At 41.2% G+C, this 16,123-nt stretch overlaps 1 protein-coding gene across 2 annotated transcripts in view; it reads left to right on the forward strand.

The window, feature by feature from the left end:
- KCNIP2 (potassium voltage-gated channel interacting protein 2) overlaps positions 1–16,123 on the forward strand; it is a 135,311-nt gene that overhangs the window by 73,750 nt on the left and 45,438 nt on the right. The window contains exon 1 of one of the 2 annotated variants that reach the window (XM_087725727.1): positions 4,037–4,259. The exons of the other annotated variant lie outside the window; for it this stretch is intronic. Within the exon in view, the coding sequence (XP_087581853.1) occupies positions 4,172–4,259 (88 nt within the window). The 5' untranslated portion in view covers positions 4,037–4,171. Of the gene's footprint in view, positions 1–4,036; positions 4,260–16,123 lie in introns of those variants that run through there. 2 annotated transcript variants of the gene reach the window in all.

Consider the following 16,123-nt stretch of genomic DNA (forward strand, 5'->3'; position numbering starts at 1 on the left):
TCACTGAGATCAAACACAACTCTGATGTGACCCTCAGTGGAATCGAGTTTGACACCCCTGATTTATAACATCAAAGTTCCAATTTTTTCCCAAGTCTTTATCCATTAAACCCCAAAGAAAAAATTCTGGTTTTATCTTTATATTCACTTTGAGAATCTTCTGTATTAAGTTGTGAATCTTACTCCAATATTTCTTTGTTTTGTCACATGTCCACCATAAATGATAAAAGGTCCTTTTACACTTCCATTTCCAACATTCATTTAAAATGCCTTTATACATGCTTGACAAATTATCTGTTTTAAATACCAATAATACATCATCCAAAATTTTTCTTTTAAATTATAATATAGTGTACATTTTAGACCTTTCATCCACATATTCTCCCATTGTTCAAACATTACATTATACCCAAAATTCCTTGCCCACTGAATCATGAAATGCTTTACATATTTATTCTCCAAATTCAAATTTAATAACAATTTATAGACTTTAGCAATAATATGTTCATCACTACCAAGCAGTAGGATTTCCAATTCATTTTTCATAAAGTCAAATCTATAACTCTTTTTGTCTGATTTAAATATTCTTTCAATTGTAAATGTGTAAACCAATGGTAGACACATCCGTCTGATTCTGACTTCTCTTTAGATTTGAGGATAGGATCACCAAAATTTAAAGATATTAATTGACTATAAGTCCATCAGTTTGGCTTCACCATCATTTCTTTCCTTAAAAAAAAAGCTTCCAGGTGGGGTGGGGTGGGGTATCACACACACCCAAAAAAGCATCTTCACAGAGAACCGTGTTTTATATATATATATAACTCTTAGGATATCAGGTCTAATAAAGTGGCTATTAAAACCAACATTTACTTTAACCTTGTCAAACTATAAATAGTAAAACCAAGTCTTAAATAACTTGCAATATCAGCAGGATTGGAGCAAATTTGACTTATGTGTGTATGGGGGGTTTGGAGCGTGAGGGTCCCAACTGAAAAAGTTCTCTTTTTGGGTTCTGCCAAGTGACATTCCTGTATGGATAGGATCCAAAGCATGTCTCTTCTGCCAGATCTTTCAGAATGGAGAGAGACCTCAGGGGAGAGAAAGTCCTGTAGTATCCCAGCTCCAAGCCATAACAGCAGTGGTGGGTTGCAGGAGGTACGCCCGGATACAGGCATACCAGAGCCTGCCCTGAGCACCGGGTACCATTCCGGTACGGTACTCTGGAGGGCCCCCCCACCCGCCTGTGCTCCTTACCTATCTTTAAAGCCTTTGGTGCTTCCATGCACACGCATAGTGCGTACAGTGCCTGCATGACTCTCCGCCGAGCAGCTGGAGCATCACGGAGGCTTGCGGAGGCATTGCTGGAAGATAAGACGCATGCACACGCTGTGCATGTGTGCGCGTGCACCCCGTACTTTCATGTGAGGATGGTGGACTCTGTTGCAACCGTACTGGTTGCAACGGGATCCGGAACCCACCATTGCATATCAGATTTTAAAAGTAATCACCAGCACCTTGTATTATATCTGGAAGCAGACTGGCAGCTAGTACAGCTCATGGAGCAGAGGTCTCATATGTGCAATAGATGCCCATAATTCCCTGGGTTGCCACCTCTTGTACTAATTGAAGCTTCTAAACATTCTTCAAGGGCAGCCCCATGTAGACTGCATTGCATTGCAGTAATCCAAGCACAGTCCTATGTGGAGTGCATTGCATTGCAGTAATCCAAGCAGGGAGGTGACTAAGGTATGAGTGACTGAGCCTTCAGCTTTGAAATGTTGCTATGCTTGAATCCTGTAATTGTAATACAAGGAAATAATCACTATGAAAAAAGGAGTAGGACTTCCATCAATTGCCACTAGATGTCCCTTTTCTCCATCACTTTCTTAATTAGCTTCTTAATAACTAGATAGTTATCTGTCGATTCTGCTGAGTGCTTGTTGGATATAGAAAGTTAAGTGATCATCCCAGCTCCTCTGCGGAGCATATTCAAAGAAAAAATACTTATTTTTTTAAACGAATCCCCCAAGGCAAGAAATAAATTTTATCTAGACCAACACAATACTTTGCTCTTACCAGTGGTGGGTTTCAAAAAAATTTCGAACCTACTCTGTGGGTGTGGCCTCCTTTGTGGGAGTGACTTGCTGGCCATGTGACCTGGTAGGAGTGGCTTGCCGGCCATGTGTTTTCTCTCTCTCTCTTTCCTTCCTTTTGTCTCTCTCTGGCCCTTTTTCCTTTTTTTCTTTCATCTCTCACTTTTTCTTTCTTTTTTTCTTTTTTTATTTCTTTCTTTCTTCCTTTCTTTCTCTTTCTCTTTCTCTCTCTGTGAGTGTGTGTGTGTGTGTGAATGGTGGGTTTCAAAAATTTTTGGAACCTCTTCTGTAGGTGTGGCCTGCTTTCCAGGTCCATTGGTGGAACCTCTTCTAACTGGTTCGGTAGATTTGACGAACCTGTTCTACCGAACTGGTGCGAACTGGCAGGAACCCACCTCTGGCTCTTACCATTGTGCTAAATTATAATATTTAGAATGCATCTACTTCCTTTTTAACTATCTAGATATCTTTGGCTGAGTTCATACACAGTGCTAAACTAGGACTTTTAAAAACGATGGGTTGATATACTTTACAAAGTGTCCTGGGCCATAGATAATACTGAGCCACAATGTGTGTTTGGATGTACATCTTTGTACATGGCTTAATGTCACATGTGAACCAGACCTATATGTTAGATAATATCAGTAAAACCACAAGTTGGTAGCCTCATGTGATTTTGGTTGATCTTTAAAAATCTGACCATTGAACCTTGTTAGAACTTGTATGGGAAAATGCCAGGAAATTTCAGGGCTGGGAATTAGACTGGGAAGTCAGAAATACATTCTGAAAGGTAATGAGGCTTCCTCCATGTAGTCTCCAGGAGGCAGAGCATTTAAGAGAGTTCGCCTTAATCCAAATGATTGCTTCACTTCTTGCTAATTTCAAAAAGGAAGCAGCATCTGAGCAGGCAATTCATGTTTTAGCCAGCTCTTCCTTTCTGATTCCTGCAGTCTTCTCTCTTTCATGCCCAGACCAAATCCCTTTCTTCCACCTTATTTTCAGAAACCATTCGCGCAAGTTCTTCAACTCCCCTTTCCTCCCTTTAAAAAAACAAAAACAAATGCAGACTTCTCTAAATTATTCCAGCTCAGGAATAGGGCAGAGCTCCGGGTGTGCCAGCCGCTCCTGCAAATGTTGCCAGTGCAAATTTCGCGTGATGGTGGATCTTTTTTTTCAGACACCGAGTGCTTTGATCAGTCGCAAATGCCTCCCGCGGGCGCTTTGTTTTCGCCATCTGTGGCTTCTCCTCTGCTCGGCCGGAGAGTTGGAGAAGTCACTTTGCACGCGCTCCGTTGCAGTCCAGGGCAGTTGAGGGAGTGCTTTGGAAGGAACATCCAGGGAGGCTCCAGTAGACGAGCCGGGAGGAGGAGGATCGGGGGGGGGGAGCAGCGCCCCATTGGTCAGCAGGACCTGTGGAGTCAGACCATTGCCATGCCAACCTAGCACTGCCTCTGGTTTCCTGGCAGCTGCCTTGTGGAGAACTGGGTGTGGCGGAGAAAGATGTCATGCCAGGCAAAGCGACCAAGGATCCGAAAAGGTTTCCGCCCGGAGCGGGAAACCGTTGGCTGCTGCCCTCTTCCAGCAACCAGGACGGCCGATTAACCGCGGCGTTGTTGGCGCTGACTCAGCTTCGCTGTCCGCTCTTCGTTGCAACTTTGCTGGAAATTCCTGCTCCACGGAGCGTCCTGGAAAGGATCGTCGAGCGCCCTGGATTGAAACGACGGCCGCTGCCGGTCCCTGCCTCCGCCCCAAGGGTTGGGGCACACGGCGATCTTCCCCAGCTTTGGCTGTGGGCGTGTCTGTTTGTTGCCTGGTCATTTCTGCTCTTCTAGCGTCCCCGAAGCCTTCAGCCGATCTCAGTTGCATCTTTTCAATCAAGTCCAAACTTTTCATGTCAACAGATCAGAAGTCTTTGCCTTCAATGGTGGCTCTGACTTTCTTGCCTGAATACTGACTGTGTGATAGGCCAGAGCAGAAGACCCTCTTCTCTCCGAGTTCTACTAGGTTTCGCCTGCTCCTGAGAACCTGGGGGTCTACAGCCAGGTGTCCCCCCACTGCCACTGTATTGTTAATGCCATGGCTCATTGCCAGCAACGATGCAAGAAGCAGCTGGGACGAGCGATCCGTTTCTTCTACCAGTTTGTAACTGGGACCTTATATGAAGGTAGGAGTTCCCAGCACTCTGGAGGAGGGGTGGATTGGGACATGTGTCGTTGGAACAGCAGGCATAGGGATGTTGAGAGCCTACACATCTTTTGTGTTTGTCTGGTGGGCCTTAAAAAAACACCTGAGCTCTATAAGCAATAGAATGGGAAGGGGCTGTAGCTTGTCCAGTACCCCCATTGCAGTTGCAGGTTATTGTGATTCTTCAGAGAAGGAAGAAAACAGCATAGAGTAGACATTATATGGAGATGATGGGGAGAAAATTATAGATCTGAATTATACTGGATTTAGATAATAGCCATATTTCTGTTTTGATTCAGTATCAGACTACATTTGGCCTGGGATCACCAGGGTCAACTGATAATGTGGTAGAGATACTGTATAAACACCGCATTTCAGAATTCTTCTTTCCATACTGCGAGAACTGTTGTGTTGGCTCTCATGTCCTTTCTCCATACCACTCCCTACAAAGCAATTAGTCAACCTCTTCACTGATGGACAAAAACTTTGCTGCTTAAATGAATTTGCATCTACCCAAGAGATGTTCTGGGAGGAGAGCCAGGTTAAAAATCTCTTGGATCCAGTCTTTGGGTTGCAGCTCCCCTCCTTTGATGTTTACATTCAGTAGTCCATACTTTTGTTTTTATCTGAAAAAAGAAGAGGAGCTAGAACAGATTAGCCCTACTTTAGCTTCCTTCCAACCTGATGTTTTATAGATGCATTGGGCTACAATTCCCATAATCCTCTGTCTCTAATCCCCAAATTGAAGGGGGTAGTTGTTGGGAAATATATTAGCCTGTCCTCTGACCTACTTTATCATTTAATGCTGCATGTTTCCTTTATATTAATCTATCTTTGCCCTGATCTGCAGAATCGTTGCACTCTTACACCCTGGTTGTTTTCTCCCCAGACTGTTTGGTAATTTTCAAAGAATCTCCATGGCTTAATCATGCATCCTCCATCTTGTAAAGGAGTGGCAAACTATCTGATCACCCTTCTTCTCTGTTATCTATGAAGGGACCCAATGTTCCATGGCTGTATTAAGTATAGCTCTGGACCAATGGCAAATGCACTATGACCTATCCAGGCCCAGGACCAAATGGGCTATTTTTACATGATATACTATATAGCTCATTGGTGTCAAACTCACCACGTCACGTAGCCGTCACATGATGTTTTGTGACGTTTTTTCCCTTTGTGGAGCTGGGGTGGGCCTGGCCTGGCATGACGCACGCAGCCTGCGGGCCACAAGTTTGACACCCCTGCTATAACACAAGTTTGTCCTAGATTATGTGTGAACCCAGTTGATATGGTGATGTTGTGCCTAGAGTACCATGTTAACAGAAAATTGGGTTAAGTCAGGAAACCATATCATGGGCAAACACGTGACACACACACATAGCATAGTATTTGAAAAACTGAAGGGCAGCTCTGTGTGTGCGTGTTTTAAAATTCTTCTGTTGAAGCCTAATAATCCATCTGCGGTGTCTCCCAGCTCTAACTTTAGTATGCAATGTTTATTTTATTCCAAATATGAACAAACAATGGAAGAAATATATATGTTTGATGTATTACTCATATATACAAGTTATCTGTGCTTTATCTTGTGGAGATAGTAACTCCAATTTATCATGAGGGCTATTTTAAGTTAATTCCCAGGATCTGGAGAGTGAAATGGAAAGTCTAAATGATGGTGGTTGCATATCCAGCTGCATATGTGCTCATAAAGAAATTGATGCTGATTATCAATGCACTGTCGGACAGCATATCGCAAAGAAAATTTCCTGCCTTGTGTCCTATTGATCTCATACTGTGCTTTACAGTTGAACTAGAATAAACCTTCAATTTATTCTACTTTGTCTGTATCTATGCCACTGCTTGCTTAGTGCTCAAATGGTAACTGAATGTTCAGAAATGTGTTTTTAATCATTTGGGGTTTTGTTTTGCCAGGATCACAAACTCTGAAAGGAGCCTGTTAGACGTGTTACTGTGTTGTTTATTACCCAAAGTCCTCCTAGATGGATACCTTGATTTTCCTACTACTGAAACCTCAGAGTCAAATACAGCCCCAAAAGACACAGAGTGTATGTATGTATGTATGTATGTATGTGTGTGTGTGTATAATGTATGTATGTATGTATGTATGTATGTATGTATGTATGTATGTATGTTGTATTTGTGCTGATAAATAAATAAAGGGAGACTAGTATAGATCTATTTCAAGCTATTTAGCTCTCATCAGCTAGCCATACCCTTACTGGGAATCGAACCTGTGCTGTATTGCATCTTAGGCAGATGTGTTAACCACTAAGCCACAGAGCTCGACTCCTTATCAGCCAAGCCAGGGTGAAAGGTATCTATTTAGATTTACAACCCCCGGTATGCCCAAATATGGGAGGAAGATCACTACTTCCATTCTCTGTCCTTATTTATCAGCACAAATACAACAAATGTAACAAAAAGGCAACAGTAAAAATATTGGGTTTCTGTCTGGATGGTCTCTTGTGACGAGCCGAAGGACAGAGAATGGAAGTAGTGATCTTCCTCCCATATTTGGGCATACCGGGAGTTGTAAATATATATATATATATATATATATATATATATATATATATATATATATATATATATATATATATATATATATATATATATATATATATATATATATATATATATATATATATATATATATATATAATCTCTCTTTCTCTCTCTCTCTCTCTCTCTCTCTCTCTCTCTCTCTCTATATATATATATATATATATATATATATATATATATATATATATATATATATATATATATATATATATATATATACTTAAAGTCACAACCCCTGGTATGCCCAAGTGTGGGAGGAAGGTCACACTTCCACTCTCTGTCATTAGGCTCGTCACAAGAGTCCATCCAGACAGAAACCCAATATTTTTACTGTTGCCTTTGTTATATTTGTGTTTTTTTATTTGTGCTGATAAACATAACAAAGGCAACAGTAAAAATATTGGGTTTCTGTCTGGATGGACTCTTGTGACGAGCCTAATGACAGAGAGTGGAAGTGTGACCTTCCTCCCACACTTGGGCATACCAGGGGTTGTGACTTTAAGTATATACCTCCCACCCTGGCTGGCTGATAAAAGGAGTCGTTCTCTGTAGCTCAAATGGTTAACTCCCTGCCTGGGAAGGCAATAGAGCACAGGTTCGAATCCCAGTAAGGATATGGCTAGCTGATGAGAGCTAAATAGCTTGAAATAGATCTATACTAGTCTTCCTTTATTTATTTATCAGCACAAATAAAAAAACATATATATATATATATATATATATATATATATATATATATATATATATATATATATATATATATATATATATATATATATATATATATATATATATATATATATATACTTAAAGTCACAACCCCTGGTATGCCCAAGTGTGGGAGGAAGGTCACACTTCCACTCTCTGTCATTAGGCTCGTCACAAGAGTCCATCCAGACAGAAACCCAATATTTTTACTGTTGCCTTTGTTATATTTGTGTTTTTATTTGTGCTGATAAATAAATAAAGTTGTGACTTTAAGTATATACCTCCCACCCTGGCTGGCTGATAAAAGGAGTCGTTCTCTGTAGCTCAAATGGTTAACTCCCTGCCTGGGAGGCAATAGAGCACAGGTTCGAATCCCGGTAAGGATATGGCTAGCTGATGAGAGCTAAATAGCTTGAAATAGATCTATACTAGTCTTCCTTTATTTATTTATCAGCACAAATAAAAACATATATATATATATATATATATATATATATATATATATATATATATATATATATATATATATATATATATATATATATATATATATACATACATACATACATACATACATACATACATACATATATATATATAAAATAATAACATACAAGGGAAATCACCTTGACTAAGAATTGTAATTGCTGTCATTTTAAGAGCACACACACACCATGCTATGATTTGTGCCCTGATCCCAGCTGGCCACTTTGGGGGAAGTGGCCCCCAGCATATCACTCAAAATCCAAATGTGCTCTCCTGTCCTGAAAAGATTGGGCATCATGTTCTCATCCTGCGAGCCATTGGGGGATTGTCAGCCCTTTGAAATTTTCTTTTTTCTTTTGGGAAGTGAAACAGCAGAATCATTTTATTTCAATTCATAAGCAAAATAAAAGCACAGGGGCTTGAATAAAATTTGGTAAGGAGAGTTCAACTTTATAAGGACACAAGGTGTACACATCAGAGTTTTACTCTTCAGAAAGTCATTGAGAAACATATATAAAGGTGAGAAGGAAAGTATATTGTGAGTTTGCTGCCTTAGAAACAGTGATGGGTTCCTACCGGTTCGGACCAGTTCAGCTGAACTGGTAGTGGTTTGGCGGCCTGGGTCACTGGAATCAATAGCGACCCAGGCCTGCCACGCCCCCGAACCAGTTCCCTGGGCAGCACCGGCATCTTGTTTTTCAGTTCTGCGCATGCGCAGAACTATTTTAATTGCACTGCACATGCACCCGCAGGGCGCACACGAGCAAATGAGCTGTAGTGCTTACCGGAACCCACCCTTGCTCAGAAAAGCTTTTTAAGATAAACTTAACAGGCTCGAAGTATGGAATATTTTGTGAATGTGTTAAGTTGAATGTGATTAGTACATGAAGTATAGCATGTGTGAAAAAACAAAGTCCTCATTTAGTGACTGCCTGTACAGCAACCATGCATGGTTACAATGGAGATGAAAAAGTAAATTTGTCGCCAATCCTTGCATTTATGCTCTTTGTGGTCCTCTAAAGCAACCCTAACCCTTAAAAAACCAGTATACAGGAGGTATACAAAGGCCAAAGCATACCAGAAATACAGCATTTAAGTCCTAGAGCTTCTAGAAGAGTGGGACTTTCCATTCCTGGGAGAGGGAGGGGGGAGAGCCTCTTTCATATGAGGAAAACCCCTACAGAGAACACCTGGTATGAACAAAATTCATAGCACACGAATGACAAAGCATAAACTGGATATAAAACTATATAATGCATGAGCAGCATGGGGAAACTATAATCCAGTTTTTAATATATAGGAGGGACATTCAGAAACCTAGGTATCACCTTTGAGAAAACTTTTAAGTGCCTCGGGAATGCCATTGCTGGGTTAGGATCTCTCCTCAGATCTTTGCATTCTGGAAAGAATGGGAAACCCTCTGAACTTTTTTCCCTTTTGGCCCTGCATCTTTAAATACTTGTTTTTGTAGGGAGGTGTTCCTGATCAGGCCTGCCTGACACCAAGATATGTGAATTAGGACAGAACTCTTGAGATTGTGCTCACAGAGAATTGAGTTGCAGTTGTGAATGAGAGCAATTTGTAAAAGGTAAAGATACACACCTTCAGGCACTTGGTTAAAAGCTATATATTTAGTGTGGAGAATGGTGGTACCAGAATTGGCACAGACATCCCTTGATCTTCTGTAATCTTAAATCTCCTTTAAATTATGGACTGCATGAAGTGAAAAGTGATTTTTCAGATGCACTTTGCTCCTATTGGTTGCACACCTAAGGATACCATGGATTCTGTCCTAAATTCTTGTCTTTCTTTTTCCGAAAGAAGACTTGACTTATTAAAAGGGTCTACCATTAGCAACAGTTGTCTCTGCCCTGTTTGTGGGATTGATCATTCTAGTAATGTGATAGACTCAAGAGATTTAAAAATGTAAGCAGTGTGCCATCCAAAATAACCAGCCTGTTTAAATGTAATTATTACACATCTTATTGTAACATAGTTTTCTGATACACATTTTCCTTCAGGTTTGCAATCTTACTTTATAATTACATCTTTACTTATCTGTTAAAAGAGCTTCAGAGTTGCTAACAGTCAAATAAGTTTAATACTCAGTTCTTTTTTCTAGTAGGATTTTTTCAGGAAATCTTATTTAACCAAAGGCTCATTCACTTTATAGTTAATATTAAAAAAACTCTGCATTTTGTTTTAGTATACATTCACTGGTTGTTGAATGGCAACCAGTTTTCCTGGTATTTCATAGTCCAGGCAGTCTTGTATCCTGCAGATTGCTTAGAATAGGTGACATTGGACAAAGAGAGAAGATTCTTAATTAAATAACCAGATTGAAGCAGTAACACCAGTGGCCAAAAATAGCCTTTTGCCAATATTTGGATGTACTTTTATTAATAATCGACTTTCACTCTGATCAGTAGTTCTATAATAAGATTCAACTGTCAGTGACCTAAATTTAACTGTAATAGTGGACAGATTAAAAAAAAGTAAAGATGATAATACATCATTAAATCACCTTAGCAAAGACAAATAATCTGGCTGAATGAGCAGCTCTGAGAAAAGAGGCTTCACGACAACAGTGCCTGCCTGCCTGCCCTCACATAATGCCTTGTAGAGGCTATGGAATTCCACCCCAGTCATTCCTTCCTAACATATTCATCCTAGTAATGGCAATCATGGGACATGAAAAACAACATATATCGAGGGTAGCATAATGGAGAAGGGTGAGCTAACTATGACCAAAACAGGGTACAGTATGCAAGCAGTTATTATAGTGTCACTAAGTCTTGATCCATGTTGCAACTGAGCACTTTCTATGGAATCCATTGCCATTATATAAATTATAAAATGATGTGTAGATGGCAATACTTTTTTTGAAATAGTCTTGCATTATGAAACAAGATGTCCTGTCTTTCTCTGTGTCTGAGCACCGGTGTGCACACACAAGTCACTTCTTTGGGTTTTTTGAGTAGAGCCTGAGGGCCAGATTATGAAAATTTCACCTTGTTACAGATTTAGAGGGAGGATAATTTCTTCCCAGAGCTGTGCAATAAAATACGTTTATGACAAACTACCACCAGTGAATAGAACTTCCTGATACTCCCTAGTCAGTCCACCTTCATTTTTAGCTATTCTACCAAAATTTCTCCCTCCAGTTCATCCTGGGGGGTAGGGGAGATGCCTTTTGTCCCAAGCCCAGAAATAAACAACAAACCTCATGGCAATCTTGAAAGACAAGGAATATCTAAGAAACCATACTGTTTCACACGAGAAGATTTTAATGAGAAATCCTCTTATTAAATCAATAAAACCAAATCTGTAGAAAAGGGATTTAGTGTGAAAGAGAGAATGTAAGAAAGACAAAGAATTCCAATTTTTTTTTTATTTCACTTGTTTATTTACTGACCCAATCTATATGATTATAAAATCTACAGTCAGCCTAGCTAACCAGTTATTTATTATGCTTGAAGAAGCTCTTGGATATCAGTGCCACATTTTCTACTGTGGGAAAATGGGAGGGAGGATTAGTTAGAGTATGGGTGATATATAGTCAAAATAACATTATTTTCCCACAGAGTCAAGGACACATTGCGCTGCAACTGTGATGATGTAACCACAAGGGATCTCCAGTTTTGGATGGTGCCTGATTGGATCATGTGATGGATATGTGGTTGCTGGGCAGGGACTTAAACTTTATTTTAGAAAAGAATGTTATTTTGACTATATATCACCCATACTCCTATCTAATCCCCCTCCCATTTTCGCACAGTAGAAAATGTGGCAGGCTTGAAGACCCAATGTAAAAGATGGCTTCGAGATCTGACAATCAGGATGTGTTTGGAATTCATTGCAAAGAGGATAGTTTTAAAAAGACCTTCTGGTTCTCTAGCCTGGATTTCAATAACGCCTTCCCTTCCTCCCCCTTCACAATTTACCCTTATACTCCCTTTGGAGAAACTGAGCTCTTTTGTCTAAGCAAGGAAGCTATGTATCTCTAGCCAAAGAAGTCAAGAATTGTCTAGTGGCTAAAGTTAATGACTTCATAATGACATAGTTATTAAAAGAGATAGAAAGAGATAGTCTAGTTTGTCATTATATAAATAGGAATATATGGAAGAGGCTTCTTAGGGAAACCAAAGCTGAATTTCATCTTGTCAGGCTGCAATGAGGCATGCTGGTACATATATCCGCAGGGATTTGATAAACTAGGTTGCCTGGATCCAATTATGGGTTCTTTAGAACCTCCACCCACAATCTCGCTGCCCCTTCTCACTATTTCGGGATGGCGGGGAAAGCCTAATCAATAAATGCTGCTATCAGCTTCTGCTTTTCTTCTTTTTTCTGTAGTTTATTGTACTTGGGTCATGTGATGAAGGCTAAATTCCTGGACTAAAAGGGCAGATTCATGAAAAAAAAGTGAGACTTCATTATAAACATCAGGATTAACAAACTAAATGGAAAATGAAGCTGGGGGGGGGGAGAAAAAGAGAACTCTATAAGGTTTATCTCAGTGGCTGCTCCTTCAGCCAATGCAGAACCAGGTAGAACAAAAGAAACAATGAATAATAAAGGAAACACAACTCAGGTCATTCTCCATCAAATAAAATTCAGCACCCAGTTTCCACTTGGATTGCTGTACATTTCCTGGATCTCTGATTCCTCTCCTTGGATTTTTCCCCTCTTCTATTCAATTGTATCCAATTCTTAAAAACTGCCTGAGCAGTTTTCTTGGCAAGGTTTTTCAGAAGAGGTTTGCCATTGCCTCCTTCCTAAGGCCGAGAGAAAGAGACTGGTCCAATGTAACCCAGCTGGTTTCATGCTCAGGGCAGGACTAAAACTCACAGCTTCCGTGTTTCTAGCCTTATGCATTAACCACTACATCAGATTGGCTCTCTTGTTCTGGGAATTAGGCCAGTGTCTATATGGCTTTGAGCCAGACAGAAAAGGCAACACAAAGATAACATGAGCTTGATCTTGTTTTAAAAGCTGAGATTCTTGCTTCTATCTGGCTATGTACCATTCAGTTTTCCTAGTCTCTGATAGATTCTAGCTTCTACTTAGATTGACAGGTTAGATTCTGGGGTTCTTTTAACTCTTTTTTCTCTTTCTCTTAACTCTTTTGTATCTGAACCAAAGGTGGGTTCCTACCAGTTTGGATGGGTTCGGCCGAACCAGTAGTGGTATGCCGGCCTGGGTCGCAGAACTGGCAGTGACCCAGGCTGGCCACGCCCCAAAAAGGTTCCCCGGTCACCGCCATCACCATCTATTTTTGGAGTTCTGCGCATGTGCAGAACAATTTCCATTGAACTGTGCATGTGTGCACAGCACGCATCCAGCACACATGTGCGCAGGAAGCATGCACATGAGTGAACCAGTAATAATGCCGGCTAGAACCCACCTCTGATCTGAACCTTTGGGAATAAGGTTTGTGTTATTCCCTGCACAGGCTTACACATTCCAATCATTCAACTTAGAATAACTTACCAGATATTTTAGGGGCCACTGTGGAGCCATACCAAAAGCTATGAGTTTGTCAGTAGGATAATCAATTGTTTGGCACCTTTAGCTGATCCTCTCTCCATCTGGCATTGTCAGAATGAGACGGACTAAGACTTCTGTCTCTAACTAGCAAAGAGGATCAGAGCTGGTGGCTAGTGGAGGTTACAGTCCACTGAGTCTGGATAACACTTGTTTGTGTGGAGAATATTTAAGCAGGATTCTTATGAGATGGTGGAAAGAATCCCATGCTCTACTTGACTTTTATATTTAATAGCAATGGCTTTGACTCAAAATGCCTGTGCCTCTCTGACAGGAGGGACTGGCTTGCAATACAGTCTAGGGTAGGCATCAGGCATTGTGGTACCCATCTGGGGCTCAGAGAGTTTGAAACCTTGCTTATGTGCTGCTTTAATTTTCTATTTATACCCAGACAGGTGGGTGACTGGCTAATTTTAGCTCTATGCCAGTGCTGTCTTGCCAGGGAACTGGTGGGTGGCTGAGTGTATGCATGTGAGAAAGAAAGTGATTACGTGCTTAGCTATATTTTACAGACGACGTGAGAAAAGAGAGACAGTAGCACCTGGTTCTTGGGTTTGAGCTCTATGTAAAGATGGACAGAAATTATTATGTCACAATAAAAGGGAAAAGAAAAATCTGATTAAATTTAGTTTGTGGCTGTTAGGCTTCTCTAAACAGAAAGGGGATGCAGAAGGAGTTGGCTGACAGTGACTGAAAGACTGTCTTAGGAATCTAGGGGCCCATGGTTCAAATACTGTTTCTTCCATAAGCTAGTTTTGTAGCGTTAGCTCATCAGTTCTCTCTGAACTTCAATCCTGCCACCTGCACTGAATGGAGTAATAATAATATTAACTGCATGTTGGATTGGGGAAACTGATGCTGCATAAATACAACATCTGTAATCCTCCCCCATAGCTGGGGTTACTGAGAGTTTAGTTCTGCAGTATCTGGAGTGTCACAATTGTCCACCTTGGTTTTGAGGTTATTGTATACTAGGATAGTAGGGCCAACTCTTTCATTAAGCAGAGTGAAGCAACTGCCTCACTCCGCTTAATGGCAGCTAAGTGGCAACTAAAAGCAGGTGGGTAAAAAACAGAGGCAAGATGCTAGCAAGAGGCACAGGTATCACATGACTTATCCCAAACTCTTAGATGTGTTCAGTGCAGTACAGTAACATACATGTATACACACTATATGTAATTATCTTACATTTCTACAATTATAGAAATACATGCTAGTACTATATATTACTTCAGTTGTAAAATATTCAACTTACCCAACATAATCATTATTTTGTTTGGAAATGAGTATCATTCCAGGACTACTTTTTCAGATCAATTTTAGGTATTTAGGTATTTATTGGGATTTATATGCCGCCCTTTTCCCTGAGGGGACTCAGGGCGGCTTACAACCACAAGGAAGGGGAGGTGCAAGGTCAAAACAAAACAATATGTGAACAGCAGAAAAGTAATAAAAACCCAACTTTCATTCAACAGTCAAACACTCGGGCGGGTAATTAGGAGCCTATCCCCAGGCCTGCTGGGAGAGCCAGATCTTGAGGGCTGCGCGGAAGGTCTGGATAGTGGTGAGGGTGCGGATCTCCATGGGGAGCTCGTTCCACAGGGTCGGGGCAGCAACAGAAAAGGCTCTCCTCCGCGTGGTCGCCAGTCGGTATTGACTGGCGGATGGGATTCGGAGGAGGCCCAGTCTGTGCGATCTAATTGGTCGATTTAGGGAGGTAATCGGCAGAAGGCGGTCTCTCAAGTACCCAGATCCACTACCATGGAGTGCTTTAAAGATGGTCATCAGTATCCTGAAGCGCACCCGGAGACCAACAGGTAGCCAGTGCAGCTCGCGGAGGACAGGTGTAACGTGGGCGAACCGTGGTGCGCCCACTATCACTCGCGCGGCTGCATTTTGGACTAACTGTAGTCGCCGGATGCACTTCAGGGGCAACCCCATGTAGAGCCCATTGCAGTATTCCAGTCTAGAGATCACAAGGGCTCGAGTGACTGCTGTGAGAGCCCCCCGATCTAAGTAGGGCCGCAACTGGCGGACCAGGCGAACCTGGGCAAATGCCCCCCTGGTCACAGCCGACAGCTGGTGATCAAAAGTCAGCTGTGGATCCAGGAGGACTCCTAAGTTGCGGACCCTATCTGAGGGGTATAGAATTTGACCCCCCAGTCTAAGCGTTGGTGTATTAGCCAAATTATTGGGGGGGAAACACAACAGCCACTCGGTCTTATCCGGGTTGAGTACCAGTTTGTTAGCACTCATCCAGTTCCTAACGGCCTCCAGCCCCTGGTTCATCACGTCCACCGCTTCATTGAGTTGGCACGGGGCGGACAGATACAATTGTGTATCGTCCGCAATAGGCATTTCTAGCTATTTAGTAACATTTCTACTAGCTCTTTGCCTGAAAAGGGTTGCCTACATCTAGTATATATTAAATACATATTGTATCCACCTTAGTTGAATTGCATACATATATACATGGTCCTTGTGCTATTCCTTTCCAGGACATTCTGCGGAAAAGAAGGA

The sequence above is a fragment of the Thamnophis sirtalis genome, unplaced genomic scaffold (genome assembly GCF_051295495.1).
Source record: "Thamnophis sirtalis isolate CommonGarterSnake01/CBP01778 unplaced genomic scaffold, rThaSir2_p1.2 scaffold_11, whole genome shotgun sequence".
NCBI classification, from domain to species: Eukaryota; Metazoa; Chordata; class Lepidosauria; order Squamata; family Natricidae; genus Thamnophis; species Thamnophis sirtalis.